Source organism: Papio anubis, chromosome 6, assembly GCF_008728515.1.
Source record: "Papio anubis isolate 15944 chromosome 6, Panubis1.0, whole genome shotgun sequence".
Classification (NCBI taxonomy): Eukaryota; Metazoa; Chordata; class Mammalia; order Primates; family Cercopithecidae; genus Papio; species Papio anubis.
This window is the reverse complement of record NC_044981.1, coordinates 12,114,004-12,134,898: the sequence shown is the minus strand read 5'-3', so window position 1 is coordinate 12,134,898 and position 20,895 is coordinate 12,114,004. Positions and strand designations below refer to the sequence as shown.

Genomic DNA, 20,895 nt, shown 5'->3' with positions numbered 1-20,895 from the left:
TTCTGAAGATATTTTGAAGTATAGAGCCAAAAGGTTTTACTGGTAGATTAGAGGCAACCTGTGAGAAAGATGGGCATCAAGGATGACCTCAAGATTTTTGGCCAAGCAGCTGGAAGGATGGCGGAAGACTACAGGGGAAGTGTGCTTAGAGGTAAGGGGTAAACCAGGGATCTGGGACACATCAGACCTGAGATACTGATTAGACACCCCAGCAGAGACAGGTGGGGTAAGTCAGAAGGATACCCACGTCTGGAATGAACTGGGGCATTATCAGCACAGAGATGGTATCTGAAGTCAGGAGACCGGACGAGACTATCTACAAAGTGAGCGGAAGAGACTATCTACAAAGTGAGCACAGACAGGAAGAGAAGAAATCAAAGGCCACAGCCCTGGGGCCTATGTGAGAGGCTGGGGAGGTGAGGAGGAGGCAGCACAGAAGACTGAAAAGGAACAGCTGGTACCACTCTGGGCTAGTGGAAGGCTAGAAACTGCACCCTCCAGACACAGCATCATGCCGCAGGCTTCTGGCTTGCCCCCTCAAACAGGGACATGGCCAGAATTGCTAAGCAAAATCGCATCTCCAGCTATCATCAGTTTAATGGAGTAAAAGTTTGTTTTAAAGAATAATGAGACCCAATCTTAGTATAGTAATCAATAAACCAGAAAGACAACAAACAAATCCATCAAATTGGCCAAAAATTTAAACTCTAACAATATTAGGTATAGTTAAAGAGATAAGGAAATGGAAAGTCTCTTCTGGAGAACAATGTAAAATTATAAAGCACAACATCTAGGTATCTGCATACAAAGTGGTACTGTTTATGCAAATTTAAAATACAAACATAAAATCACATACTATTCATAGATATATACATGTACGTAAAATGAACTGAAAGGAAAACCCCCAGTGCAGCGAGAGTTCCTCTGAGAGGGAGAGGAGAGTGGCGAGGAGTGGGGAGTAAGGGAAGCTGCCCCTCAGCAGCAATAACTGGTTTTTAAAAACTATATTGAATTTGTGAAAAGAACTTGAAACAAATATGAGAAAATATTTATAATCAACTCTGCTGTGAATACATGAGTACACACAATAAAATACTTTGTATTTTTTTGTATTAAAAAAATCTCCAAATATGTTTTAAAAGCACAATAAAACAAGATCATCTGTTTAAAACAACAACTGTTTACTCTAATTATACCTACGCTGCAAGCCTGTAATAAAGCAAAAGGAGAGGAATAAATTCTGCTGGTGTAGCAACGCAGAATGTTAGGTCTCTAGCACAGCATGACACAGCACTTGGCAAAACTCCACCTCTATGTTCTGCTTCACTATTATTTGACAAACACTGTAAAAACAACTTTGAGCACATTACCCACAAATACGGTCGTTTAAAAAAAAAGTAAACTGAAAGGAAAAAGGTAAAACTACATTGTTTATCAGAAGTTCTAATCTAAATAGGGAATTAGGACATCAACGTTGAGCAATAATCTAAGACCAGGTTCAAATGTTTTTGGAATTAGATGAAAATACAACAATGAATAAATACATAGGTAGGTCAATCAATCAGTCAGCAAATGTAAACAATCCATGATAATTAATAGAAACTATAACTAATTCTCTTAAATATGCAAATTTAAGATATAAGTACTACCTCCCCTTAACAATTTAGATAATTCTATAGACACATTAATTTTTATAAGATTCATCTTCTTGAAGAAGGTATACATGAGTATATACTATAATGATACCTTTATCTTGTCCCTTTTCTAGTCAGTGGGTAATAAGTATACTTGCTGAAACTCTTACACATTTTTCCTAACTTTTTACAACTGAATTGCTCTGTACCACTGAAAATGTGAGTAATTTCTCTTGTATATTTAGAAGTAAATCCAGGCTGATTCATTTCGTGTGTTACAGGGATTAAATGCTTTTGAATTTTTACCTATATATTCAATGATGTCCTCATCACTTTCTCTTTGGAAATTTTCTCTAGATCAAACTAATACTTGTTAAGAAAAATATAGCAAGCAGGTAAATGTTTAATTCAGGGCATTTTAAAAAGCAGAATACTTTTTCAATTTTTTTTTTCCTTTTGTCGATAAATCCTTGGGTTAAAAACAAGTTTCACAAAAAGATATTTCGATTCTCTCATGAGTTAGAACAGATGAACAGGTTTATTCTTCCTCAAAATTCGTCAGAGATAAATACTTAAGTTTGTTAACAATGTTTTTGAAAAAACAGCCATTTAACTTTTTCAGAATAATAAACACTTTGGAGAAGTAAACAAACGTTTTATTCCACAAATATGGAGCTGCTGCGCAGCGCAAGGCACTGCGCTAAGTGCTGTGGGTGAGCACATGTTACGCACTCACTGGATCTGCTCATGACATGCTGAATCATTGTGGTGGGAGCTCAGGTGAGAGCGTGAATAATTTCAGAACAAGGTAGAGGGGGATTAAATGCTTTCAGGGAGGAAATTGTAAAATACTAGAGGAGTCCAGAGAAGGGAAGAATTGTTTCCTGAAAGAGGTATGGAAAAGGAAAATCAGAAAAGGCTTCATGACAGCAGTGGACTTGGCTGGATCTTGAAGGAAAGTGAGATTTTGATCAGGGCACTGGGAGCCACGTTTGTGTGCGTAGTGAGGGCTGGGATTTTAAGTGAGGAGTGTAAAGATGAAGAGTGATCAATGTCAAGTAGGCAGGAAATTCAAGCATGAGGGTAGGTAAAAGAAAGAAATGAGAAGGACAGAGGAGTAGGTAAGCAGCAGATTACAAAGGATTTTGATCAAGGTCAAGTGTTCACATTTTATTTTCTAGACAAATGGGAACCGATGAGAAACTCTGAGCAGAGGAGAGGTATGATCAGACACATGCTTCAGAAAGATGAACATCATGGGGGATAGGTGAATAGGAAGGAGGACAATCTAGACATGGAAAAACTAATTAGGAGTCCACTGCATATAAATAAGAGGTAATGAAAACAGGAATTAGGCAGTGTCAGTGGGAATGGAAAGGGTATGGAAGCAAAAAAAAAAATTGTACATTATAAATAGCATTTATGAAAAATATGGTATAAAGCCTTACCTGATTCTTCTGTATCCTGTTCATCTATTAAACCTACTGAGACGCCTAAATCCACACATTTCTTGCTATGTGCCTTGGACTTCATGTGTTTTGTCAGATTTCCTTAAGGGAAAAGAATGTTTACTAAGCTTACATAGTATGATTTTGCTATTGCATTTGTAAACACTGGCAAATTTCATTCCTATTCAAGCCAAAGTACAGATTGTGGTCATACAATTCCAACGACTAAAATGTGAACAAAAGAAAATTTGGTATCTATATGTTGTAATACCTTGTTATTTATCAGTTTATATTTTCTTTTTAAAATCTGCCTCCTCTACTTTGATAACATTTCCTTTACCTTATGTTTGCTACTCTCCAGTCCTTATTTCTTTCTGGGACATTTTATACAAACTTAAAGTCTCTTTCAGACTACACTGTGATCTGTAGTTCTTGGAGTGTGAATTCTCCACTTGTTATGTCTGCTGGCGTTTTCTCATTTGTTTCCTTGCTTGCTTTTTACTTTTGGGTTTATCCTCAGCAAGATTGTTTTCCATGGAATCCTAAGTACTCTGGGTTGCAGAAACATCTCTATAAAGCAGTTTTCCAATTGCTTCTGCCTGGAACCTTAACAGTTTCATTGGTTTCAGACAAGGGACTCTGGACCATTTTTTTCATTTGTTTTTGCATGGTATAGATACAGGGTTTTACTTTTAAGTGGATGGGGTTTTTCCCACATGGCCCAAAGTCACTGGACAGGAGGACTAGGCTTATTTCAGGAACCTCAGATGCTATCTCAGGACAGGCATGCCTGTAGGCATATATCTGGCCTCGATTCCCATAAGGCCTTCTAATTATTTTTGTTAGTATCTGTTCACCATGTTAGCTTTGAGTTTCTTATTTCTGGCACCTTGGAATTCACCTTTCAATGTTTCAAGCTTGACTATCTATGAAAAACTATTTTGGGTCATTGTAATTTTATAAACAGTATTTCTGGAGTAAGAAAAAGCATTTCCTGTATTCATTTCACTTCACATATAGAGGATAAGTCTCAAAATAGTACCAGTAAAGGAGTGTTTTCCTCTGGCAGCTGTTCTATCGACCTCTTTAAGTATGACCATGCTAGCTGAGAACCACTAGCCACACCTGCCTCAAGTGATCATTGAACCCAGCAGGGACAGCTCAGATTCTTCTCAGGATAACAAGCATCTCCAGTGGATAATGCCACACACAAAAACATTGCCAACAAGGGCAAGTCATCTTTTTTGAGAAACAGAAACAACTCTAAATGTTGAATTTAGTGGGCAAGGGCAAAGCAGTATTTGAGAATAAGTCTTTAGAAGAGCTCAAAATGTCTGAAACATTGGTCCAAATTTCAGGCTTGCAGTAGCTGAAGCACATGGAAAATAGCCATATTTATTCAATTTCTTGATGAATGCACTAAGCCTGTGAAACTGGTCATCCCTGTAAAGCTGATTTTTGCACTACATAGTACATTCTTGTCTGGGCCAACCGCGCAGGAACCCAGAGTTTGGTACTTAAGGAGGTCAGGCTTAAGAGGCTGCCAACACCAGATGATGACTAAGGTCCATCAAACCCTGACTTCTGTGATTCTGGAGATAACACCTAGATTAACACTTGGCTATCTCTGATATTTATGTTAAATATACTGAAAAAAATACGAAGCAAATATGGCAAAATCTTAGCAATTATTAAAAGATTATGGGCACAATGGTGTTCATTATACAGATCTCTACTTTTATTTGAGAGCTTTAAAGTTTTCACATTAAGAAATTATAAAAATGGTTTAGACATCTTACTATGGTTGAAATTTCCACTTGTAAGTCAAAATGTTTTGTGTGTTAATACTAATAATATTACAAACCAAATTATAAGGTCCACTAATAGTCCTTTTTTTGTTGTTGTTGTTGAGATGGGAGTCTTGCTCTGTCGCCCAGGCTGGAGTATAGTGGCAAGATCTTGGCTCACTGCAACCTCCACCTCCCGGGTTCAAGCAATTCTCCTGCCTCAGCCTCCTGGGTAGCTGGGATTACAGGCACCTGCCACTGTGCCAGGCTAATTTTTTGTATTTTAGTAAAGATGGGGTTTCATCATGTTGCCCAGGGTGGTCTCAAACTCCTGACCTCAGGCAATCTGCCTGCCTTGGCCTCCCAAAGTGCTAGAATTACAGGTGTGAGCCACCACACCTGGCCCTCTTCAAAATGTTTTTGCTCCCTAGATAGACAGCCATTGCAGGTTATTTACTTTTTAAGAAGCTAATGTATAATTATAACTAGACAAATTTGGAAATACAAGTTTTTAGTAACCATATTTTCTCATAACTTTATTACTTATTATGAATCAACTTCCTAAATAATGTAAAATAAACAAAAATCTGCATTTCAATATACAAAATATTTAAAGTGTGCTTGAAATGCAAATTATCTCCTAGCAATTTTATAAATCTTGTGTGTTAATTTAATGAATAATTTTTCTGATAGATTTAATAAACATTTATCTGAATCCTCTGGAAAGCATGAGAGGTTTTGTCTCTGGATTCCTATAGCTACACACAGTCTAGCTTTCTGTGATATAAATGAGACTAAATCTTGAAGAGATACAAGCTCTCTATGTATTTTCTGCTGACTGACCTTTAAAGCAGAATCATGAAAACAAATCAATTAAAATTACTTTGAAAATGTACTCAGAAAATAAACTCAGAGGGCAAATAATGAATTATGGATTTGTAAGCATTACCATCAGAAGCATCAAGTTTTAGCTCTACAGATTATTTGTCGGATAGCGTTTTGCTGTCTTTGCATACCGTATTTATACAGCATGCCATCACATCACTATTTCCTTCTGTTAGTAACCAGACACGTTCAATAATAAGTGGAGGATATAAAGTAAATCAGAGAAGGTGAAAATCTGGGGCCTAACTGAAAAAAAGGCCTACTATTATTTAACAACCTTTAAAAGGTGCTGTGGAATCTGTTTTACATAGATTCATAAAAAGTAGTCTTCAAAAAGGAAGCTGACCATAAAAAATGAGAAGTGTCATGCCAAGAATAAGGAAATCCTGAATTTCTAATATTTTTTCACCAGTCTCCTCAGCAAGGATAGCCTCCTTCAAATACATATTTATCATGTAATTCCACATGACATCTTACAAAACAAAAAATTTAATGCAAATTCAGATATACAGCATATTAGAGATATGTAAGACACGAAAAGTGCTAACAGGCAATGCTCACTCTTCAAGGGTCGTTATAAACTGTCCACCATTTAGTTAACATTTATCTAAAATCTTTGAGTTATTTCACTAAGATTAACACTCTGTGACTCATCATATTTTTCCTTGCCAAGAAATCTCTGTAGTTTCATTTGGTTTACCACATCTAGGTTGTCCTTCCTTTTTTGCCCTTATTTCATAAATATTTTTTAAATACTCTGATTCCTTTTCTTCTTTCTATTGAGAAATACCCATTTCCCATTGTATGTTGCTCTTCTTGTATTTGATAACAACCTCTTGTACATGATAATCTTTTATTAGTATTATTAGCTTTCTAAATATACTTCTTGTCTTAAAGGAAGTTAATAGATGTTTCTTAATCATAGGATCAAAACAGGTGAAAAAGCAATAAATTCAGTTAAAAGACCAAAGTACTTTACCCTATCAGAGTCCTCCCTCAGGACCAGGAAGGAAAATCATCTTTAAACTCAACCTCCAACTACAGAGGGAGGTTCTACATCACAACTAAAGAACTGCATCCTGAGTATCCCTCCCAGCCTCTCTCATTGCTTGAAACTTTTCTGAAATATTCAAAGCCATCTGAAGAATATTTTGTTTGTCCCTCATTCTTGTTTCAGACACCATTGGCACTAAAAGAGCACTACTTTGAAGCATGTAGTTGTTACAAGTTATAACTCTCTTTAAATGCCCATAAATACTAGCCAAAAAATGTAATAAATTTTGCCAAGGAGTTGATCAATCTTTAAAACAAAAACTGCAAAGACAATCAACATACGAAAAAAGTAAATGTTAACTCCAAGGACAAAAGTTGTTTCTATTTTTAAAAATCAATTAAATTTTTTTTCTTTTTTTACAGATACTGTTTTCTCAGACATGTTTTCACAATTACCTTGCTTTGTTAAGATCCTTGGTTTTTACAGAGTGGCATAAAAATCAAAATCTCAAGTAACAAATTGTTCCTGAAAAAGGAGCCTAACGGAAGAAGCAAACATTTAAAGTAGTATATCTATTACATGTATCAAGAAACTTGTACAGGGTAAAATTAACTATGAGTAAGGCTTATAAATAAAAACATATTTAAAAAACCAGAAAGGGTCCTAAATATAATTTTAATGATTAGTTCTGAGACTTCTTTATAAACATTAATAGAAACTATAGAAAATGTTTGAAGCTAAAATTTAACAGTATTAGTGTAAAAAAAAGCATCATGAAAAAAATGGCTATGTATGCCTAAAATTAGACAATAAAACAGAAGTGTAATTATTATAGAAGTTTACTATAGTTATTATTTTAAATCTTTCTTCAATCTTTTAACACCCAGTGAATTTACTTGTGATCATGAAAATTTCTTTTTCTTCTTCAGCCCCAAATTAAATATTTTTGAAAAGGTATATTAATCATGTTGTACAACTGCAATTTAAGGAGTTAAATTTTTTAAAAAGGGCAGTTGCTCTTTTAAAAATATTATATTTATTATATATTTATTCTAAAAGTGTACAATTAAAAATTTTCCAATGGTTCTAAAATTATATAAAGCAATAAGACTACAACATTGACAAAATGTAATTTACATTAGTCTATTTAAGCTACTATTTCATTGGTCAAAGAAAACGCATAGTTGGGTTTTAGCTCTAGCACCTAAATACACACAAAAAGGACCTTGAAGCAATGTGCATCTCATACCTTTAGTCTTAAAGGAGAAGTTACAGTAAGTGCAGTGGTAGGGGCGGACATCTGTATGAGTTCGTATGTGTTTCTTTAACATGCTAGGTTTCTTACAACGTATTCCACATTCTTCACAAATGTATTTTCCTCTTCCCCTGCCTCGGACATATACATACTCTTCATTTGACTTATATCTAATTTAAAGAAAAAAAAATGAATAGGGAGATTGGACACTATGTCTTTAAGAAAATAATGATGATTAAAATTCAAACCAAAAATAAAACAAGGCACAACTTTTATACTCAACCAATAACAATTTTATGCATGTGTAAGTAACAGAATATTCCAACTTTTTACATCAATACTTAATACAGCTAATTCCAATCAAACAAACTTTTGCAATATTATACTTTGTTTTGTTTTGTTTTTAGAGACAGTCTTGCTCCGATGCCCAGGCTGGAGCACAGTGGTGCAATCGTAGCTCACTGAAACCTCAACCTCCCGGGCACACATGATCCTCCCGCCTCAGCCTCCTGAACAGCTGGGACTACAGGCGCACACCACTGCACTCCACTACTGTATGTAATTTTAAAATACTTTCCTGTTTCTAAGTCATTGGTTAAATTTTTTTCTTCATTGCTAGATTCAATCACAATAATTTTTAAGTACTGAAATATTTTGGAGCTTTACTATAACTATAATTGGCTTTTATGATGTTTTTGCTCACAACGAAATACACAAAGATATCAAATGGGCAATGAATTCATCTGAGAGCAGATTCTCTAGGTCATTCCTTATTGTAAATCAATGTGAAAACCAAGGTTCACTCTAATAATTTAGTTTTCAGCTGCCTTCAAGGTTGTATAGTACTTCCCAAATAGTCATCATTTCTCCATCAAAATAAAATTATTTAACATAATGCTAACATATTTTGCTATGGAGATTCTGTTAATATGCTAAGAAACCTTGCAACATTGATATTAAATTGGCGCTAAGTCTTCATTCACATGAAAGCAAATGTACATTTAAAAAGTAAGTTTAAATGTACATTTAAGAAGTAAAATTTGTACTTGCCCTCCATCAAATATTTTAATTCTTCTTGGTTCACTTTTGATTAAGGAATTTTCTTTATCTTGCTCACTGTTAATTTCAGAGGCATCTTTATTGCTGAATTCAACTACTGTGGACTTTTGATTACCTAATGCTCTCTGAAAGGAAAAAAGAGAGAAACTAATTTAATAAAACTGAAAACACAAACATGCTAATCTTTCACCGGAAATTAAAACACGGCAGAGTACAGAGCATATGGTCAACGAAATGCATTTCAAAGTAGTAATAGGTTCAAAGGGCATTTGCTTTATCTCCTCCCTTATGAATCTGTCTCAATCACAGCAAAATGATAAATCTTATGTTACTTTAAAATTCCACCACAGGTCACTGACACCCCCAACTAAAGGCTTTACAACCTCCTACACCATGGTATTTCATAAGTTTACCAGAAACTTTTTTTAGTAGACTAAATATTTTTTCTTCCATTTAACCAACCACTCATACTACCGTTTAAATACATTTCTTAAAAGAGTTTACTTTTGGAGATGGAAAAGAGCTAGTTACCCCTTTTGGTAAAATAATGCCTCATACCCCTTAAAAACATCACTAAGTCTCCTTCAGCTTCAGTGCAGTATAAAGTAAAGCATAAGCCCCATTTCCCATTATTTTACTTTTTCTTCCTCCACTATTTTAAATCATAAATCTTTTTTGAGATGGGGTCTCATTATTGCCCAGGCTTGAGTGCAGTAGTACAACCATAGCTCACTGCAGCCTCAAACTCCTGGGCTCAAGAGGTCCTCCCACCTCAGCCTCCTGAGTAGCTAGGACCACAGGCGTGAGCCACCACACCTGACTACTTTTAAAATTTTGTAGAAATGGGGGTCTTGCTCTGTTGCACAGACTAGTTTTATACTCCTGACCTCAAGTGATCCTCCCGCCTCAGCCACCCAAAGTGCTGGGATTATAGGCATGAGTCACCATGCCCAGCTAAAACCGTAATTATTTCTATCTTCTCAAAAGTTTACTCAATACTGTTAAATGTGACATCCAGGTCTAGCCAAAAAGTTAGGTTTTGGCTTGGTAACAATTAAGTCTTTGGAAAAAAAGGTAATGAACATCAAAATCAAAATGATAAAAAAATGTGTGGTTTTCCTATAGGAACAATATAATAATATCACCTTGTGATTTTATGTAAGATTTTATGCTACCACCCCTTTGACAGTACGTTGTCTCACTTATGGTGCCATTCTATTTTCTCGGGTCCCTGTGAGGCAGGCAGCACAGGTGGACTATACATCCCAGTGAGGAACGGCACTCTCAGGGTGAAGTTCCTTGTCCCAGGGCGAGTGTTAAGCAAACACTCAAACTCTAATCATCTGGCTGAATCCAATGCAATGCACAACTTTTCCTACCGAGGGCTTCTTTTATGCAAACCTCTTTAAAGAAATTATATGGTCAAGCAGACAGTTGTGGTGCTGAAATGACTTAATAATACTAAGAGATAAGAGTCTATTCAATATGGAGAGGGGTCTGTGTGGTCTCAGAATAGTACCTTGGGAGGCCCATCCTTACACAGGCAGGAGTAAAGAAAAGTTGCTGCTCCACATTCCTCAAAAAGGCAGTGGGAAGAGCTACTGATGCAACCTTTCCTTCTCTTTTCCTGGCAAACAGATTGGCTTCCGCATAACTTGGAATATATGCACACACCTTCCTTTGACTTTATCCCTTCAACAGTAATCCTCTTTATTTTCAATATCAAATTCCCCTTTATCTTTTGCTCACTTTCGCACTATTAAATCTGGCTTCTACTTGCCAAAGTTATCAATGAGCTAAATGCCAAAATCTTAGTCTTTACATGCTTTAGTACTCTATGGATTATATGTTGAAGATGCCATGTTTCACCTAGAAATCCTTTTACTTCATAGCATATATCTGTTCTTTCCCACTGTGAATCATAAATGCATTAACATTTGGGTTGTGGATAAAAGTCCAGTAATCCATCCTCCATAGCCACTTGCTCATAGACTCAACTCTCCAGTGATCTGCACAGTCCAGATATACCCATTTGCCTTCAACTTTATTTGACCTAACAACTCTCCTTGAATATCTTCTTCCATGTTTTGTGTGATGCCACTTTCTGCTCATTCTTCTCCTTCCTCTATGATCAATCTCTTTCAGTTTCCACACCGGAGTGTGGACTTTCTTCATCCATTCAACTTTTTAAATAGTAATGATCCCCAGGATCCAGTCTAGGCTCTCTCCTCTTCTTTATATCCTGAGCAATCTCATTAATCACAACTATGCGCTAAAGAATCTCTACTCTACACACTTCCACCCAGAGCTCTCTCCTAAGCTCCAAATCTAGATATGCATTTCCAGACATTTCTTCCGAGGCATTTGGTACTCAAGGAGAGCCACTTCTCACAAGCACTTCAGGAACATACATGGAGATTTGTTTAAATTCTAACGATTAGGTCTTATCTTCCAGGATTTAGTAGATTTAGAGCTTGAGAACTTAAATTCCACAGGTGGTTTGGATGCACTTTCCTTCACTGAGAAAGTATCATTGGTTCTCCACCACCATACACATGCTTTGGTTTTTACCTATGTTTCCAACTTTACAGCACTTTTTAACCAGACCAGACTCTTCAGAGTTCTTTAAATGAACCAAGTTTATTCTCATTTCCATGTCATTTCGTGTATTATTAATTTTTTTTATTCTTGCTGGGTGCGGTGGCTCACACCTGTAATCCCAGCACTTTGAGAGGCCGAGGTGGGTGAATCACCTGAGGTCAGGAGTTCGAGACCAGCCTGGCCAACATGGCGAAACGTGTCTCTACCAAAAATATAAAAAGTTAGCAAGGCATGGTGGTGGGCCCCTGTAATCCCAGCTACTCGGGAGGCTGAGACAGGATGATTACTTGAACCCTGGAGGTGGAGTATGCAACGAGCCAAGATCGCACCATTGCACTCCAGCCTGGGCGACAGAGTGAGATTCTGTCTTTAAAAAAAAAAAAATTATTCTTTTTGCCTGAAAAAATCCCTATCTTTTTTTGAAAAAATTTTGAACACTTAGCTAAAGTATCACCACCTTTGGAGTATCTTTGCTGAATTCTTATCTCTTCCACCTACTAGCAATGTTAGAAACTTCCTTCTTTATAATTGTTCACACTTCTATGGTAATACTCATACTGCAATATTTTCCTACTGACAGATCTGTAAATGTTTATTAACCTGTGTTGCATGCTTATGAATCTGCTGAGGCCAAATACTTCTGAATATCCAGAGTCCAACGTGATATCCTTACCTATTATTCTAATCACGTAAATGACTTTCCCCCATTTTATAAAGCTGATAATTCTAATGAGACCAATTCCACAAATTACCCCAAATTATAGTTTCATGACCTTAAATTACTTTATAAATCTTGACCAAATCAACTTATCAAGTTGATTTGAATTATTTTGTGAAACTTCTCTCTAGTGCTAATGGCTCTCACAGCAACAATGGAAGAGAGTTGGAATGGGCATGGCAGGGGCATGTAGTTAATAAGCTCAAGACAAGTCTAAATGGCTTTCTGCTTATATTTCAGCATGAAATGCAGCTATCTTTGATTATCTACACCTGTTTCCCTGCATTAGCAGGAACAAAGCATAACCATGATTTCCTTTCACTTAACAAGAAAAACAAAACCTTAATATAAGTAACACATTAAAGTAAAACCATGATCATCTGTACTACTAAATAAAGACTTACACAGTTAGCTGAGAAAAAAAAAGTGCTCAGGGTAAATTATTTCTAAAATCTTTCAAGATAGAATCACAGAAAGACTCCCGGTAACTTTTATCGATGTAACTCCTGGGGTAAATATATCACCCTGTCTTTCAAATAAGACACTTAAAGCACAATTTGTCACTCAAAATTAAAATATTTCCAGTTAAAATATTTAAAGGTATCAAGACACATTAAAACAAATTTGCACAAACCATATCTGAAGATAAATTATATTTCAAGTACCTTGCTTAAGTTGCTTTTCCACTTGCTTGAATAGACCAATAAATCTGACTTGGAATGGGTAGTTATTGCTTGACAATATAGTGATTTTCCAGTGTTCTGTTTTGAATTAAGGAGAGAAAGTGCAACTTTTGTGGGCAAACCGAGTGGATTTGGATTACTGGAGCTTACTGTCCAATCAGTATAGGCTGAAGTTTTCTGGTCCTTCTGAGGTAAATGCAACGACTTCTGCCTTAAGAGATAACACCATGTAAAGTTGGTTGTGGTTTTCAGGCTAGGGAAAGCCAGCTGCTGGGTGTCCCTGATGCTAAACAATGAAAGAGAAGTGACTGGCCGTTGACTTTGCTCTTGGATGTTTACTTTGTCACCTTGATTTTTAATCCCTGGAGACTTTCTTTCTTGGTTATTGTCTGTACCCTTCAAAGGAGAAATATGAGTATTTTCTGAAGGGACAGGTGAATTTCGAACCGTAAGAGTTAATGATGTGGATGACGTGATGTTTTCAAATTCCTGCAATTCACTTATAGGTTCTATAACGACAAATTCAGAGCATCCTGTTGACGAATTATCAGCTGGCAAAACATTTGTCAAATTAACAGCCTCACTACTAATTTCAGGTTGAGAAAAAACATCCTTTTCCAACGTCACACCGTCCAGGGGCTCTGTAGTACAAACCTGCCTCACTAAAACAGGCTTCTTCTGTTTACTAGCTTCATTAGCTCTCGGACTCAAAGGCTCTAAAGGGCTCACGTCTGTTGCACAAACAGCTCCATTTTCATCTTTGGCCCGCTTCTGGTGCTTTTCCATGGCGATGTCTAAACTATTTGCTGGGGAAAGCATCCTTTTACTCGAAGCTGAAGATTCTTGTTGAGGTGAAAGTCGACCAACAGATATTTTCTGAGTTATGGGCAAGGATTCTGATAGAGAAGAATTTTGGCCCATCTCTGAAAAAACATTTTCACAAACAAATTCCTTCTCTGGGTTTGGCAAAGCATTCTGATGACCTTTTTGCAATATTGGCACAGAATTTTGTTCTTCACTGACTGGCACTACACTGTGATTAGTCTGGCAAATTGGCTGATTGGGCAGATCTTGGGTCACTAGTATTTGTGGCAGGGATGTGAGCGTAGCAAAACAGTAAGCAGGAACATTACTCTGCAGGCGTACGGGCAGCATGAATGACGATGGCACCTTCTGCACCTGACTTCCAAGCGGCCTGAGCTCTGGTGGTGGCAGAGGATGCGAATTAGACATGCTATCAATCAATTTGGTTGGTAACGCTGCTGATGTCACACAACGATCTGGTCCAACTGGATCTGAAATAACTTGATTTGGCAAAGAATGCACAGGATTAGAAGAGCAAGACGGGCCTGAAGTGAAAACCTGACAATGCAATTGGTATTTGGGAGCAAAGCAATCCTCACTTTTAGAAGGCCCAGATAAAACAGAATTTTTATCTGGTTTGCTACCCTGCGTAGACACTTGCAGAGATAGCTGTGTGCTCTGGTGGCTAGGGGGTGCATGGATTTGATTTAACAAATTGATGTCACAGAGCTGTTGAACAGGAAAGATGCTGGTAGAGCTGGAGTTTGACATTTCTGCCTGTAGATCCTTAACCTGAGTCTGACAGTGCAAAGTATTTGCAGAAAACTCAGCTAAAGATGTACTAGTGAGCTGAGGCCCCTGATATGGCACTGCGTTCACACTGGGAAGAGCAATATTTTGGAAAGATGTTGGGTTTACAGGAGACAGATGACTATCTGGGGCTATGTTTAAAGATATCTGCCGTACCAGTGGGCCTCTCCTTCTTTCTAAGAGAGGCACGTGCCCAGTCACTCCCCCTCGAGAAGGTGAAGATGGAGGCTGCAATTCAATAAGTGGTGTTGTCTGGGGTGGGGTGATGCTTCCACAATCAAATGATTTGCTTCTGAGATCAGACACCTCCATTGATGTTTGCGTGCAATTAATCTGTTCTGATGCAGCACGCCTCATTTCCCGGTGACTTCCAGGAACATTCAGCATGTTCAAGCCAGCTGGAATCATAAGAAACTCGGCTTTATTTAGAAAATCGATTTTGGGGGAAGCCTCTGTTTTCGAAATGTCCTCTATGTCTAAAGAGGCTGAGAAACTTGAAGTGTGAGATAAACTGCTCTCCCTACTTAGACTCCTGGAGAGAGTGGAATCAAAGCTCGATTCTGTTGAGGAATGTTCTATCTCAGCCAGACGGAGCCTTTTCTTTTTGGGTGGCAGCTTCTCTGTTGGCAATTTTGACAAGGTTTCACTACGCTGGGGCCAACTGAACTTCTCTGACTTTTCTTGATCATGGCATTGAGCTTCCAGGTCCCGATCTGGTTCTTCTGTGACCAAAATCTCTGGAACTTGGATGTTGTGCTGCCGGACAAGTCTTGAGGGCTGTCCTAACACATGTCGTTCGTTTGGACTCTTTCTGGAGCTTTCCTGAAGTTCTCCTTTGAGAGCGTCTGATAGTGCAAGCTGGTGAGGATGAGACCCGTCCCGAGAAGGGTGACTTTCCTCTTGGGAGATTCCTATCACTTTCAGAGACCCAGGCTTCCCTGTTCTGTTCAGCTCCTGGAAGGAAACTGGGGAGGCTCTTTCAAAGGGCTCAGACTTGTCAAATGAGCTGGGCCTGCTCAGGGAGTTGGTGTGCTGGATGACGGAGATTCCAGTCCCGTGTCTCTGCAGTTCTATCTTGTCCTGGGCTGCTGAACTTAACTGTTGCTCCATGATGGTCGACAGCTTGGGATCCATGGTCTGTTCAGGGCCCCTGGCAACAAGGTGAATTTGGGAGTTTTGCAACTGTATATTTTTATGCTGCTGGTCACTTCTTATGGTAACATTATGTTTAGGCAAACTGGGATTAGAGCCCAGAGCATTCTGAAACTGAAGGCCTTCGGAACTTTTTGGAGAAGTTCCACTTTCATTTTGCTGAAGTTCATCATCATCCCCAACACTTTTCATTTTCCTCCTTTTTCTTATCTGGGGCGTCTGTTCCCAGACGCCAGAGGACCCAGCAACTCTGTAGTGTAGAATCTGCGGCTGCGGACCGCCGGGCACAGGGCTGTGCTCAGGTTCTCTCATGGCTACCTTTGTTTTTGGTCCGTGTAACTCAGAACAGTAAAATTTCTTATGATTTTCAAAATTTTCCAGTTTCCTATACCTGTTTCTACAAGTTTCACACTCAAACATTGTCCCTCGCCCTTGATGAGACTTCTTTTTTTCTATATGTGGGCCTTGTGCCAATGCCTTGCTCCGCGCTGACATGGCTTCACCAGCAGCATGGCATCCTTGGTGGCTCTCATCCAGGGACTGTCCAGTACCAAGAACATGACTTTCATTTGCTGAAGAATCTTCTATGGCTGCTTGTCTCACAAGTGTACGGGGATGTCCACTCTGGGGCACAGGAGTGTTAGGTCCTGATACAAAGACATCGTCATAGAAAGCGCCAATTTTGTCATCAAATGACTGACTTCCTCTTAGTGGATGAGGAGGAGGTATTATATTTGCAGGTACTGCTGAATAACCTGTGGTCGGCATGGAATTACTTCTTGTGATAGGTAAACAGTCAAGTGAAGGTACGGACAGAAGAAACACTTGCTTTGATTTTTCAGTAGGGGTGAAAGGGGACTTCGGTATATCAGAGCTTGAACTTGTTCTCCGTCCCACTGGTTTTAAATCAAACTGGAAAGAATCTTTAAATATGTATGATTTGGGGGAATCAATGCTTCCTCGTCTTGACAGTGAGGTTCTCCGCGGCTTCACACTATCCAGTTGCTTGTCATCTACCAAAGCTTCATTGTCTGAGATAAGCTTCGATATCCGCTCCTCGAGTGTTTTTGTGGCCAAAGGTGGGCGCATCTGACCTGGTAAAAGCAATGCCTTTTCCCCTGTGGGCAAAGCAGAGGGTGTTGACGGGGTGACAAGAGCTGCAGAGGGTCCGTTACTCCTTACAGAGTCTTGTTCTGTGCTGGGTAATGTTCTGGCAAAGGGTGTTGGTGGACTCACTGTTTGATCGGCACTTTCAGAACGTGAAAAGTAACCAGAATCTGTACTTCCTAAACTTCGAGGACTCAGGAGCTTTCCTTGCTGCTCTTGGGAGTAATCAGTAGCCTGCTGCCTTTGTAGCTGGGCGTGTATCGTTCCTATATGAGAGTCTTGCTTTCCTTCCAGTGGATTCATGTCACCTTTCTGGTGGGACTTCTCATTAGTCTCCAACCTGGAGACTCCACCCTGGGACACGTTGGCTGAAAGTGGCTGTACGTTTGTCACCTGAAGGTCCTTCTGCTTTTGTGCACTAGGAAGTTCAGGCTTGGGATCCACGGCCTTTGGACTGTCAGTTCTTAAGGGGGACACGGTGACATGGTGGACCACAACTTTTGGTAACTCTGTCACAGCCTGTGATTTTGCAGATTTGTCCTGTAGCAAAAAGTCACCTACCACATTTTCTGGATTGCTTGGAGTGAAGCTTGATTTTAGTAAAGTTTCAGCATTTGACATCCTCTTTATTATGTGCACAGGCTGCAGCTCCATGGCACCCAGGTCATGCTGTCTCTCATCAGTGGTGCCTTCCTCCTCGCTCTCCCCACTGTCTTCTACGTCTGAATGAATACTAAGTGCTTTGGGGGACTCGTGGGACAAGAACAAGCCACCAGCATCTGGCTGCAAGACAAGACCCAGTTTGATAGTATGTGCGTGGGATTTCTTGTGCTTATACAGATTACTTTTAGTCTTAAATGAAAATCCACAAGTCACACAGGGATAGGGTCGCTCTCCAGTGTGGGAGCGGATATGCTTTAAAAGCACACTAGGCTTTGCACATGCTCTATTGCAATACTCACAAATATATTTTCCTTGTTTTTTTGGCTTCTGATCTTTCAGAAGAAGATTGCACATTTGCTCTACGCTTTGATTAACAACAGAGGCAACATGAGTTGAATTATAGATTGGCGTGGGGGGCGACTGTGTAGAATTAGCTGGACTTATTGACAAAGGTGAAGCAGAATCCATTTGCTGGTTTTGAGGAGTAACCTGAGATCTACTGGAAGGTGAAGTTAGGCCTACAGATGATGTCACTGCTATATTATAAACCTGTTCAAGTTTGGCATTCTCTTGATTTTGCAGATTTGTCAGGGATCCTGTGAAACCTGAACACCCTGGAAGCTGTTGATTATGTTGGTTGGATTTGGGAACAAAGTGTTCATGTTGATGATACAAATGAGAAGCTGACTGCACTGCCCCTTGCTCATTCTTCTGAGCAGCAGACACATGGACTGTGTATGAGGTACAAGAAGACTGTGATTCAGCAACCAATTCCTGTGAAGTCTGATTTGAGGCATCCATTGAACTGTTTTTTAATTTGGAAGGGGAACGTGCAGTTTTATTTGGCCTCAGTTTTTCTGTCTTAATTGCACAAGATGAGCCCTTTTGTGACAAGGTGCTCAGTTCTGGCTCCATTGCTTTCAGTAAGACATCGAATGCGGTGTTTGTATAGGAGGGGGACGTAGTGCCACAATGAGAAGAGATGCATTCGCTATTGTCAGTCCTGGTTTTACTTGACAAGGAACTTGAGTCACATTGTTCATCGAGGACACTGAATTTGGCAGGGTCAGTGCCTTCGGATCTCCATCTGCGCAGTTCAGATGGATGCTGCAGAAACAAGGGCTTCTTTGGGGAGACAGATACTTCGGATTTTGAGGCTTCGGCAATTATTCCAGGTGTTTCTCCATTTTGTTTGGTAAACTGCTTCCCATTTTTTACAGGAATATAATTCTGTTTCTTGTGAGACTCCGAAGCACTATGAAGAACGGCGAAAGATGACTCTTCTGTATTTTGTTTATGTTTTGCCTGAAGAGGATTTCTCAGTGGGGATTTTGGTATTTTTTTCAGGTGATTCTCAGTTACGACCTTTTTGCGTTTCACACCTTTAAGGGATTCCGAAGTTCCTTTAACACCAGCCTCTAAGATTTCTGTTAAAAAAAACAACAACAAACAATTGGTAACATTGTACATACACCAACTATACTTTTTTGAAAATTAAGATTATTATCATAAGGACATTATGACAAGTGAAGAAAGTAGTTTAAGGAAAGTCTATTTTTTAAATAAAACTGCATTTCTGTGTTCCAGAAATTGAACAATGTTGCCAATCAAAATCTACTGAAACACTCATGCAAAGACCTAAGTGTGCATTTCTAGAATGCTTATGTTCCTTTCTTGAGAAATCAACATCCTGGAACCAGAGCTTTCAAAACTCAATTATCTTTCCCCTTTTCACTCTCACGCTTAAACAGTGCTCCACAGGGTTAAAGAAACTGGTAACTAACAAGAAGTTTTGAGCTTGTCTTACAGCACTGCAGATAAGGAAAACAGCTTGTTAGAATTCCCTCTGCTTGTAACAAAACTGGTTGACTGGTTGAAGCCGGTTGGAACTAGTATGGTTGATGGGGATCTGCACAGAATAGACTTCTTGACAGATGAGGGACTTCCTGACATCACAGCCAGTATTTTCACCACAGGTTTCACACCAACTCCCTCCGAATTTGCAAAGGCAACCCATGAAGAAGCACGAAGAGATAACTGTGCCTGCTCAAGGGACTTTCCAAACTTCCCCTCCCTTTCCAACAATCATTAACCAACCCCGAAACCCCTCCTCCAGCATCTCTTCCTTTTAGATACTGCTTTGAGCTGGTAAGGGAAGACAGAATTGAGCCCATCTCCTGCATGGCTGCCTTGCCTTTCTCTCTATAAAAATCCAGTGATTCGGTGTTTGGTTTTTCATTGCGTGCAGGCAAATGGACCTAGACTGGCTTGGTAACAATACCTGAGGACTCTGTCTACACAACAGTCTGAGAAGGCTGGCCAAAAAGAAGAAAATTCGGCTGGGTGCGGTGGCTCATGCCGGTAATCCCAGCACTTTGGGAGGCTGAGACAGGTGGATCACGAGGTCAGGAGATCCAGACCATCCTGGCTAACTTAGTGAAACCCCGTCTCTACTAAAAACACAAAAACAAAATTAGCCGGGCGTGATGGTGGGCACCTGTAGTCCCAGCTGCTCGGGAGGCTGAGGCGGGAGAATGGCATGAACCCAGAAGGTGGAGCTTGCAGTGAGCCTAGAAAGTGCCACTGCACTCCAGCCTGGGTGACAGAGTGAGACTCCATCTCAAAAAACAAAAAAACAAAACAAAACAAAAAAACAGAAGAAAAGTCAACCCTTTAATGCTGAGTATTTGACGGTCTTATCTCATTAAGGATCTTTTAAAACAAACTTTTCAGCAAATTTCTAAGTATGCAAAACTGATCTTTTCATTAGAAAAGGGGCTGCTAATATAATTTCTAGAGCAGACCATAGTCAGGACAGCCATGAAGTATTGCTGATATAGCAATTGTATCAATGAACAGAAAATTATGAAACTAAAATAATTCACTTATTTTTGGTTTCTTACCAACAAAATTTAAAAGTCATAAGGTTGTAACGGGCCTTGGTTTAAAAAAATCACCATTGTAACTCAACAAAATATTCAATGGCTATGTGTCTTTGTCATTAGCAAAGGTAAGGCAGGTAGGCAGGTAGGGAGATAGGCAGAAAGAAGGTAAAACTTATTGCAAGAGAAATGAAATCACCTTCATTTCTAGCTGTGTTGGAAATAAATCAGTATTTAAGTGACAATGCCCACAATCTATCAACTACTGTATTTTTGAGCAACAATTACTTGCCATGATTTAGTTTGGTTTCCATTTGTTGGATTGTTGGGCATATGAATAAAAATTATTCAACCATATATTACTCTATTTGTAGAAAGCCAACTACTTAATTCTCCACTATTTTCAAATAGCT

The 20,895-nt window shown here is 38.9% G+C and overlaps 1 protein-coding gene across 7 annotated transcripts in view; it reads right to left on the bottom strand.

Moving 5' to 3' along the window:
* HIVEP1 (HIVEP zinc finger 1) overlaps positions 1-20,895 on the bottom strand; it is a 221,581-nt gene that overhangs the window by 25,924 nt on the left and 174,762 nt on the right. For all 7 annotated transcript variants that reach the window (XM_031666913.1, XM_031666914.1, XM_021937002.2 and 4 more), the window contains 4 exons: positions 13,047-19,027; positions 9,054-9,187; positions 7,998-8,173; positions 3,083-3,184 (listed from right to left, as the gene is read on the bottom strand). In XM_031666913.1, the coding sequence (XP_031522773.1) occupies positions 3,083-3,184; positions 7,998-8,173; positions 9,054-9,187; positions 13,047-19,027 (6,393 nt within the window). The remainder of the gene's footprint in view (positions 1-3,082; positions 3,185-7,997; positions 8,174-9,053; positions 9,188-13,046; positions 19,028-20,895) is intronic.